Source organism: Cynoglossus semilaevis, chromosome 11, assembly GCF_000523025.1.
Source record: "Cynoglossus semilaevis isolate Cse_v1.0 chromosome 11, Cse_v1.0, whole genome shotgun sequence".
In the NCBI taxonomy this organism is placed as follows: Eukaryota; Metazoa; Chordata; class Actinopteri; order Pleuronectiformes; family Cynoglossidae; genus Cynoglossus; species Cynoglossus semilaevis.
This window is the reverse complement of record NC_024317.1, coordinates 13,260,823-13,271,809: the sequence shown is the minus strand read 5'-3', so window position 1 is coordinate 13,271,809 and position 10,987 is coordinate 13,260,823. Positions and strand designations below refer to the sequence as shown.

Here is a 10,987-nt window from a genome sequence, read left to right as displayed (position 1 = left end):
CTGAGCTGAGCAGGAACGAATGTGTAAGGCAACTTATGGCAAAGTCAAACCATCCAACTATGCCCTGGTTTGGCAGAAGGCTGAACCGAAGCAGGAGCTGGTCTGTGTTCTGGTTTTAATGCATCTTCTCAGTGGGTAAATCATATTTTCCAAACCATCAATGGTCTGGTCAAATTATCATCTCATCATTACGGATCGGGTTTGTAAGGGTTTACATTTGTCTTAGAAGAAATAACATTATTATGCTGTCCTACTTTGACATTAATGTTACTTAAGGTTCAGTAAATTTTATTTATATTTATCAAACTTCTCAGTGGCAGCTTAGATAAAGGCATGGTTGAGTGCAAGTTGTTCGAAAAAAGTTTCACTACCACCGCAGCACAAGCCTATGGTATCACCTCAGTGCTAAACACGAAAGCTAACGTTAGCTACAACAGTTCTGGTACAGACAGACTGTAGCCAGCCCACAACAGACCAGATGACGGGGTTCAGAGCCAGAAGAGTCCTCAAATGTTGAATATAATAACTGTAATTGAACTGTGGGCTTGTTTTAATCTCTAAGAGTAAACAGATGAAAAATGCAGATAAATATAGATGAAAATAATTTATGGTTTCTACATCAACATGCATGTCTATTTTATCCTCAACCCAAATGATCATACATTATTTAAAATAGCAAAGTCCAGAATGTCATTTATTGTTGTTTGATTAAATAACTGATGCGTTGTGTTTATTTACCTAAAAAGTCAGACTCTTTTTAACACTTTTTTCACGTTTGTTATTTAATGTCATTTTGACCTGGAAGTTATCACCAATTCATCACTAAAACACCAAGACATTAATGCCATCTGTTTGATCAGTCACACTGTCAGAAGCACTGACCTGTCAGTGGGTGAAAAGGTTAGGGTGAGCTTATTTGAACGTGCTGTAAGTGTAAACTCCTACTGACTGACTGATGGGCTGAGCAAGGCCACATTTATGTTTCCCCTGATTAAACCTCAAACTCAGTTTCCACTTTCTAACAGCTCCATGACTGCACACTGAAACAATCCTCCGTTAGGAGCCAGATTTTAAGATTAAAGGATACAATTTTCTCAAACATTGTAGGGATGTGATTAGGCCCTGATGTAAATCTGTCTCTGAGTTTTCTTTGCACCGAGGGGAACTGTGCTTTGTTCTGCACTGCAAGCTCCTCGTATTCATGTACCCCTCTGTCTCCTCCTAAGAGACCCGTTTGTTATAAGTGGGAAATCTGTCTCGCCACCATCCTCTGCTGAGTGGAACATTGTGCACAGAAAAGCTCATACTTCTCAGCTGACTTGTCTGCCACAGAAAGATTGTGTTCAGTAGCCTTTAAAGTTGAGAGACAGAAACTGGTTTGTGGCTATGAAGAAGAATTTATGGCGTAATTGTTCCAATTACAGTATTCAAACTTCAAATTAAATGTTGGCGATGACTTCCTGATGTGAGGATGGTATATCTTCCTGATGGGAAGGGGGGATTGGGAAGTCTTTTTCCTTTGTCCAGCTCACACTTTCCAACATGTCAAATATCCATTATGGCTCAGGACTGCTGGATTTGTCTGTGAGTCAGTGGGTCAGTATGCAGGGCAGTGGTGCCAACGTGTTGCCTCAGGGCTGCTTCTGTGTTAACATGTGTGTTGATGGTTCAGGAACATTTTTTCCGCCAGGAAACATTAAACAGAGCTGCTACTACCCAGAAAGAAGCAGTGTTACCTGCAGCTTGGAATCTTGGCAACATAGGCAACAAAACAGACAAGTGTAAGCAGCAGCAGACTGACCATGATTTTCATATTCATTTAGGAATAATAAATATGGATGCAGTGGTTATTGGATGGACCAGTGGGTGTATGGATGGATACATAGCGATTAGCTTGACTGCCTTTCCAACAGAGAGTCCTGGGTTCGATTCCCAGAGGAACAACACATTTGGTGCCTCCAAGGGGCAGGCTGTTGCAGCAGATCTGCTGTTGACACAAGAATTTCCCCAGTTTTGGATCAATAAAGTTCAAATAATTAGATGGATGTGTGCGTAGAAAAAAACCCATTACATAGTGATGCAGTAATATAATTTATATACAAATGGAGTCATTTTACTTTTTAACTACATCTGCTTTGTCCATAAAGCCTAACTTGTGAGGTACTGTGCTTTTGCTGTCACCACCCAGATCTGCTGAATATTTTATTATGTTTTTGCATGTCTGCCTCATGAAAATCTTGAACACAGCAGCTGTTGGCAAAAAATCCACATCCAGTCTCTCTTTCTTTTTCTTTCTATTTTTTTCTACAAAACTAAACATTTTTTGGTGTCACAGCTTTTACTCTTTAGTTAAAAGTTTTCCACGTAGAGTATGACGGAATGGCAGAATCTTGACACTGATTGGCCGTAACTAATGTTTGTTTTCAATGCCTTTCTTCTTTCACAGTCACTTCAGTCCTTATGTTTCTGTCCAGTTTTTTTCACCAAAGGCAGGGCTGTGGTTTTGCTATTGATTTCTTTGCTCTTCTCTCCGTGTAGATGTTCAGATCCGTCTGCTACTGGACTAAATGTTCCTTATCTCCGGGCTCCATGTTTGATAATTACAACCTCCACTGAGTGTGGCATGAATGAAAGGACGTGTAAGAATAAGACCATGTCGTTTTATATATACTGATATTTTCAGATCCATCCATCCATTTTCATCCGCTTATCCGTTTCCGGGTCGCGGGGGCAGCAGTCGCCACCCAAATCACATTGCACCGTACCAAACCTTCCTGCGGGTGGTGAGTCCACTGGAAGGTACCAACCGCCCTAACCGGGATTTGAACTTGCCCAGGAGGTGAACCCTGGGGTTCCACACCAATGACAGAGACATTGCCTCTGGGCCAAAGCGCCACTATTTTCAGATCTTTTAATTAAAAAAAATTGGGGTTCACACATGTTCTAGAAAATGAATGTCCAATTTTGTAGTATTAGAAAATAGAAGAATAGTCAAATGAAAGATTTTCCTCCTTCCTGCTTCTCCCTGATTTAGTAAATAAACACAGGTTCAAAGTTGTCTGTTCTGATGCCATCTTTAATAGGCCTTATTGAATATTTCTACTGCTGGCACAAATTCCTGAACTGGCTAATAATCCAATACTGTTTGGATATGTAGCTCGTGAACCTCACAGGTCAAGTATTTGCGTTCAGTGTCAACACGTGTCTCAGACAGACCCTCCTCTGTTTTACAGATGGGAATATGCAGCTTGCCTCGCCTGATTCCAAACTTTGCATCATTCACACTTTTCTTTTTTTTAATTGACTGCAGTTCTCAGATGATTGATGTATACTTTCTAAGATCCAGTTTGGCCATGTATTTGTGTATTCATATTTATTTATATTAGTTTTTTATTGATGACAACTTTTCATACTGATCATTCAGACCACGCGGATGTTTATCTGCATCACAATATTGAACCAAACATCATTTTTTGTTTGGTTCAATCTGAACTGCCTTTTTTTGTGGCCACAGGAATATTTATTGAACGACAAAAACAGACAGCTTTTTTAGCAGTTGAGTCACGCTGTTCACAAGACATTTTTCTCCAGAAACAATGAGAACTGTGAGTTTTCTTTGTGTGCAGCTGAGATTTCCTTTCAGCAGAGCGGAGGCGGGCGATTATTTATTGAAATAGTTGTTTTTTTTTGTGGTGATCTGCATGACACATTTTAACATAACACAACACCATAGTCTTAATTTTAGCTGTAGCTTTAAGGCATTTTCAAAACCTTATGATCATAGACATTCATTATATAAATCAGACAGTGGCCAGCCAGCTGTGAGGAGACTGGATTGACTGGAGTAAAACATCAATAACTTGAAAGGACAGCAATAAATCCTCGGTTATATTCTTTCTGCTCAGTCAAAAAAAAAAAAAAACAGTATACACTAAAGGTTGCGACTTCTCACTTTTTAGAAAAAATGTTGTTTTTACCAGATCCAAGTTGATTTACTTTGTTTTTATTACACCATTAATCACTGCTGTATTGTGTCGACAAATTATTCTTGTTTCATTTGCCAGCAAACACTGACAGAAATTGTGAAGTAAAGATTTAGTGTGAGCAAAAGCTCTCAGGAACCTGTTTGGCTTCAAACATCACAACTCATCTGGGGTTTCTTCATTGTTATTCGTTTTATTAAGTGTTTCCTGGGACTACATCAATATTACTCATCCATATAAATCTTAAACGAACCTTCTGTTGACTGCTGAAATGAACAGTTAGTGAAAATAATAAATTGCAGCCTTTTACGGAATATTGCTCTGTTTGATTAGGAGAGATTGCCAATTAAATGTTTCTCCATATTGCACATACATAAGCATAATAACTGTGGAAAGAATGCACAAAAAGAAAACAGCAAACATGTCTTTACACCTACGACTGCTTCATCCATTACAAGGATGTATCCTCTACCAAACCTTCACTTTAAGTTAATCCTTTAACCCTTAGCAGTTGAAACACTCTGAATGTCAAGGATATGGCATATGTTCATGTGATTTTCTGTAACTGCTCTTTTCCATGTCAGAGATTTTTATGGCAGGAACTGGAAGAAATTGAGCTGAGCAATGGAACGTAAAGGTGCTGAGGTTGTTTTTAAAAAAAATGTCTGAGGCTTGTGGTATCATTTTATAGAATTCTTTCCATTTCTTTATTAGCGTTTAGGACCCCCCTCCCACCTCCACCCTCCGACCCCAACCCCCAGTTTAGGTAGTTTAACATTTCTCAAAAGGAGACAGATGTCTTTCATTTTGAACATGCGAACATGTTCTTTTACCTCCATAACTTCAGCCCTGCAACAACTTAGTAGGAAAGTGTATAAGAGCCAGGACATTTCAACAGGACAGGATTTTCCATAAGGCAAATGAAATGAATGATGCATTTTATTTCCCCTTCTTTATTTTTGTCCACCAGGCCTAATGTGTTGTCCTCTGGTGAGAGTAGTGTATTTGTTAGGGGAAGCTTTGGATTCGATTTGATTTTATTTCCTCTAAATCTTTTGGTCAAGTGTTTAATGTCTGGTTTTCTGTGGCGTGCGGACAATGTTCTGTGGTTTTAGGGTGACACTCGATGAGGAGCGTACACAGGAAAAGGCTGTAGGTGAGATTTTCAAGGGGTCAATGTAGTTGTTTTCCAGCCTCAGTGTCACCAGAGTGGAATCTCCGTGGTAGTTTGGGTCACAGATGCCTTCGTCAGGGACACTTCTAAAGAACACCACATTAAGAAAAAGCAGTTTAGTATTATCATAGTCTTCAACTTTTTTTATATTAATATATTTAGTGAAGAATTTAGCACCATCGAGCACAAACCGATGTTACTGTCACTGCAGCATGGCCCTGGTGGTGACTCATAAAGTCACAACAATTAGTTTTTTCTTTCGTTGTCATGACGTTCTGTCCATCCAGTCAACCTTCAGCTATAATATTGTTTGTCTGACTGTAATGAATGAGTCAGTCATCTAGTCGGAATTTATTTGCTGGAATTGAAGGATTAAATGGATTTTTTCCCTGAAATGTAATGGCTGATGACATTAATGTTCCCATGAGACATTGTCTGATTGCAGGTCCAGACGAAAGGTTTACCTGATCTTGTTGTTGTTGAGTCTGAGAAAGTGTAAGTTAGTCATCTCGTTGATCCCAGACGGTACGTTGACCAGCTGGTTGTGGTCCAGACATAGTTCCACCATGGACTGATATGTGCCAAAGAACGACTCTGGTTCTATTCCGTCCCCATCCAGTTTGTTGTAGGATAGGTAGAGATACTCCAGACCAGGGTCCATGTGGGCAAAGACGTAACCTGTTGAGATGGAGAAAAAAGTCAAGTGCATTAAGAACAGAGACCTTTTTCTTTTTCTGAATGGTTGTCCTACACAAATTCATGTTGTGGAATCAAACATCCTTGTCTGTTAAAGTGATTCATTTTCATCCTTTCTTAGAATTCCAAGCTCCTAAGTTCTACATATACCTCAATAAATGGAAGGACATGTTTAAAAGGTTGATAAAGAAATTGTGTCATTCAGAAGTTCCCACCTACCAGGTATCCTCTCTATTTTGTTTCCAACTAGCACTAAATGAACCAGAGACGTGGGCAGGTAGGAAGGAACCAGATAAAGGTCATTGTGTGAAAGGTCAATGGACTCCAGATTTCTGTAGATTATGAAGATGAGAAGGAATGAATTTTAAACACATTTGAAAAAAATAAGTAAGTAAAATAATATGTTTAAACAAATCCATCCAAATTGGTTTTACTATAACTATGAACATAAGTGCATTTTCTTTGTCTCAAACCTGTGGCTAAACCACGCCAGTGGTGCAATTCTGGTCTCATCCAGTCTGTTGTGTCTCAGAGAAATCATATTGAGATTTCTGGTCTGATTGAAAACAGTCTCTGAGATTTCTTCAATCATGTTGTTCTCCAAGTACAGCTCCTGGACAACAGGCAAGAAAACAGGATACAGATGATGTCACTTAGAGATCACCTGACATTTTTATACACATACATTTGTTTTCTAATGATGAACTTTAATTGAAGTCCAATGTCAGTTCTACTTAGTCTAATTGGTTTTTTTCCCCAATTCACTTCTATTTTATTCAATGGTGTAATTATATTTTAGTCAGATAATCTTTTAACTCTTTACTCTGAAACATTGGAAAGCAGCAGCCATTTTAAAATTATAATGATGAAATGTAGGGCTTGGAATTCACAGCAGGTGCAAATCATCTTCAGTCATAACATGAGGTTGGTGTAAAGAGGATTTAAAGCAGCTACATGTTACTGCAATTGTACAACATTGGTGGTTAACCAAGAGCCAAAATAACAAGGTGGTTGACTTCCCACAGATAAGTGCTGATTTTACTTAACAAATTGGTCTTAGAATACTGAGTCATCAGTGCTGAGATAATTTGACTAAAATGCTACAGTGGAACCTTGGTTGTCTAACGCATCCTTTTCTGAACAATTCGTTTCACGAACACAATTTTTAACCAAAAAGTTGTCGTACCATAACTCGGTTGCTAAACAAGTCAACAATATCAGGCAGGCAGCATGTGATCACTGAGCGACTGAGCGTGTGGGGTCAGTCTTGCCTCAGCCTGCACTCAGGATATACACGCTAAGAACTGCTCTCTGATTTTGCCGGTATTTCTTCCGCTGTGCTACCAAAGCATGAGAATGACACTTGTGTTTCAGATCTGACTTTACAGTATGGCTTAGCAAAGTCGTCGATCTGTACAATCATAAAGAACAAAGAAGCAATAAAAATTATTGTGGGAAAGCGAAGCAAACATTGCCCAATCACGACTCCTCAGCTCCGCTAAGAATGAATGAAATTGCTTTTCCTCTTTATAGCTTTATTCTTACTTCAGTTGTGTTTCTGTTTTCTGTTAGATCGAATTATTTTCATTGGTTTCGTGCTTGAACCTGTCCACAAAATACTGTTAAAAAAGTTTGCGTAAACGATCATCCAGGGTCCAGGTTAATCCATTTTACATTGATTCCTATGAGGAAAATTGCTTCCAGGTTCCACTGTATTTGGTGACATGTTCTTGACTATAGCTTTTCAGACCAATGAAGTAAATCCTAACTTGAATGTTTCGCACAGAAACTATGGTTAAATAAGTATGGAGAAATTAAGGGGCCGATAATAATGTAAACAAGCAGTACTCCATACCAGGAGTGAAGCGGGCAGGCCCTGTGGTATGGTGCGGAAGTGGTTCCTGCCCAGTCTGAGGTAGGACAGTTGGACGAGGGGAGCAAAGGCCAAAGGATCTACATGTCCCTCGCTTAACAGGTTTCCTTCCAGTTCCAGGATCACCAGGCTGCTCAGATCTAGAAAACAGTTTAACATGTACATGTGTTTTAGTCAGATTTATTTATTTATACGTGTTCCTGTGACCTGTTGTACGTGCACTTGATTGACATAGCATAAAGGGACAGGCTTCAGCAGCATCAGGCTGTAGTGACTGGACTACAGTATGGTGTGACAGTGAAGCTACAGCCAATCAGGATTCAGTCTCAGTACCTTTGAAGCTGTTTTCATCGATCCTTCTGAGCTTATTCTCACTAATCTTCAGTTCCTGTAATGTGGGGGGAAGGTTAGAGGGCAGGTATTCTAGAAGATTCCCATCCAAGTAGAGACGCCGCAGCTTCTTCAGACCCTGGTGACAAAACACTGGAAACATCAGTTTGTCCAACGCTATCATACTTTTTATATCTTTTTTTTTTAATGTTGTTATCGTTTTGGCTTTTACTTTGAAGACCATCGGGTCGATACTGGCAGAAGTGAGTTTGTTTTTCTTCAAGTTGATCCATTCCAAGTTGGGAATACCATTGAAAGCTCCTGCTGGGATGCTGCTGATGTTGTTACCTGCAGGTCAGAGCATGACATGGTTAACCTGAGCAGTTGACACAGGAAGTTGATAGGAAGTAGTTCTACAGGCATTATATTCATTTGGATAATAGGTGGTCAGAAGCTCCTGTGGTGCCTTCACTGTAATAACAGTTTAGAGAAATGCTGTACTTCCTTTGTACTTAAGGTCAGAAGGCACTTGTTACTTGTTTATTATCATGTTTTTCCATTTCAGTATCATCACTGCTACACGTTAAAACAGGCCGCCTGCTAAATCTGACTGTGTGAATTTAGCCTGGGGTAAATGGAGCAGTGTAGCTCCATAAATCAAAGGTGGTCTGAGTTGTGTGTTTTTGTCATTATGTGGAGTAACATTGTGGTTCAACTTCTGGTAAAACCATTTGATGATTCCATTAGGTCAGAGTTTGAAAACCTCCCAATAAAACTTTCAAACTCTTAGGACTCTGGTGCTGGACTTAGAATGTAATGTTGACGTTTTGAAGCTACCGTGTGTTCAAGCTCATCTTCCATTTGTTATGACGCTCACTTACCCTCCAGACTCAGGGATGTAAGCTCAGGAATAGACATTGGAGGAAAGTGAAGGAGTTTGGCATTCTCACACGTCACAGTGACATCTGAAATGTCACAGCCTGGTGGAAGACCTCCTCTGTTTACTGTCTGCACCTCCTCCCTTTCCTCATCCTCTTCCGGATCCTCATTTCCTTCCTCCAGCTCCAGCTCATGCTCTATCTCCACCGGGGGTTTGGGGATTGGAGCAGGAATAAGGTCTGGTTCTTCAGGTTCTTTTGGAGGCATCTGAAACACATCTCCTCTCAGCCACACTCTCTCTTCCTCCTCCTCCTCTGCCTCCTCCGGCCACATTTTTTCATCCTCATTTTCCAAAGTCCATATTTTCTCCCTAAGGAGCTCTTCGTGCCTTCGTCGTTCTTCCTCCAGTTTCCTTTCCCTTTCCCTTGCTTCTCTCTCAGCTGCTTCCTTCCTCTTCTTGTCTTCCGCCTCCTGCAGCTTCCTTTCTTCCTCCTGCCTCTTTCGCTCTTCCATCTGTCTCTGCCACTCCTCCTCCTCCTTCTCTATCTGGAGCCTCAAGGCCTGCTCCTCTTGCCTCCTTTTTTCCTCCACTATCTTTCGTTGTCTCTCCTCCTGCTCCTTCCTCTCCTTCCTCCTCTTCTTCCTTGCCTCGTCCTTCTTCCTTAGACGCTCCTCCTCTTTTCTGTGCTCCTCTTCCTCACGCCGGAGAATTCGTTGGATCTCTTCATGGGTCAGCGGGGTCACAGAATCACCAGGGTCATTAGGAACTGGGGAGTCACCAGAAAGGTCAATGTTGAGGTCAGGATTGAGTGCAGGTTTAGGGTGGTGGGTTGCTGCCAGTCATATGGCAAATGGCAATAGGAGGATGTAGTTTGATGGAGATTAAGGAAATAGGGAAGGGTATAGAAAAGGGGAAAGTGGGGAAAGAACAGAAATAAGAAAAGGGGGACAAAGCAATAGAAAAGCAAAGAGGAGGAAAAAAAACTAAGACGAATGAAACAAGGAAGTAGATGAGGACAGACAGAGACAGAGACAGGAGATGAACAGACAGAAACGGCCGTGTGTTAGTGTTGTAAACTGACGGACAGATACAAGACCAGTTGTTGAAGCTACAGAGCAAATGCTGCCGTAGACCAGTCTGGACTAAACCCCACAACCTCTCCTGTTTGAGGTGAAGTTGTTTTACTCTTGTATTTAACTATGTAAGAGTTAGCAGCTACAAACCATCGAACCAGCTTATATTTTTATGATGGGCCGCACGGTGACAGAGGTTAGGGTTCTTGCTTTACAGCAAAAAAAATCATAACTCAATACTTGTTCCTTCCTTGTTGCCTTTGCTTGTTTCCCCCTATTGTGTGTATGGTGTTTCCAATGTTTACTTCAGTCCAAAAACAGGCAATTTATTTGAGTGGTCTCTTTAAATTGAACATTGATAGATTTTCATCTGTCTGCCTGTCATCCAGACACTACTAAACTAAGCAAGAAAACCATTTTGACTTAATGTATACTGTCATTTGACACTAAAATATTAAAATGAATAGACCACAGAATAAAGCTGCTAAAACTGTAAAGATTGTTCAGATTGAATAGATTATGTTTTTATTGTTGATCTAAGACCCATTCTATCTTCACGTTCAAACATATCCAATTCAGATTCAGCTCTTGTCTGACCATGCAGTAACACCCAACATAAAAGAGAATGAAAGATCAGCAACATGTGTTCTTACTCATCCAAAAATGTGCTAACCACATTTTAAAGCCACAATGGAAATTAAGGCAACATAATGAAGCATCAGAGATGGAAGTGAATGAGCTTGTAATTAACTTGAACTAAAATAAAATAAAGGACCAGATACTCACGATAACAATTGATGTAGATTACTTTTAGATGAAATAAAAGTTTAAAGTTTTCTGATGGTTGAGTTGCTCATCTCTGTTGCCTCTTGATGTTGCACCATGGCAACAACACATGTCGTGTTTCTACCTGGCTCCATGCAGACAGGGCAGCACTCACCAACAGGAAAAAAAGGGAAGTGAAACGACACGACGCGG

General features: G+C 40.2%; 2 protein-coding genes across 5 annotated transcripts in view; one reads left to right on the top strand and one right to left on the bottom strand.

Annotated features, from left to right (window-relative positions):
• cenpp (centromere protein P) overlaps positions 1-10,987 on the top strand; it is a 50,941-nt gene that overhangs the window by 31,222 nt on the left and 8,732 nt on the right. The window lies entirely within an intron of this gene.
• The window catches only part of ecm2 (extracellular matrix protein 2, female organ and adipocyte specific), a 13,973-nt gene continuing 6,066 nt past the window's right edge, over positions 3,081-10,987 (bottom strand). Inside the window, exons 1-9 of one of the 4 annotated variants that reach the window (XM_008320702.3) lie at positions 10,920-10,945; positions 8,938-9,768; positions 8,289-8,404; positions 8,060-8,195; positions 7,709-7,866; positions 6,327-6,466; positions 6,073-6,185; positions 5,622-5,835; positions 3,081-5,243 (exon numbers count right to left, since the gene is read on the bottom strand). In XM_008320702.3, the coding sequence (XP_008318924.1) occupies positions 5,051-5,243; positions 5,622-5,835; positions 6,073-6,185; positions 6,327-6,466; positions 7,709-7,866; positions 8,060-8,195; positions 8,289-8,404; positions 8,938-9,768; positions 10,920-10,929 (1,911 nt within the window). In that variant the 5' untranslated portion in view covers positions 10,930-10,945 and the 3' untranslated portion in view covers positions 3,081-5,050. Of the gene's footprint in view, positions 5,244-5,621; positions 5,836-6,072; positions 6,186-6,326; positions 6,467-7,708; positions 7,867-8,059; positions 8,196-8,288; positions 8,405-8,937; positions 9,769-10,919; positions 10,946-10,987 lie in introns of those variants that run through there. The other 3 variants (XM_008320701.3, XM_025059812.1, XM_017036796.2) reach the window with 3 other exon arrangements.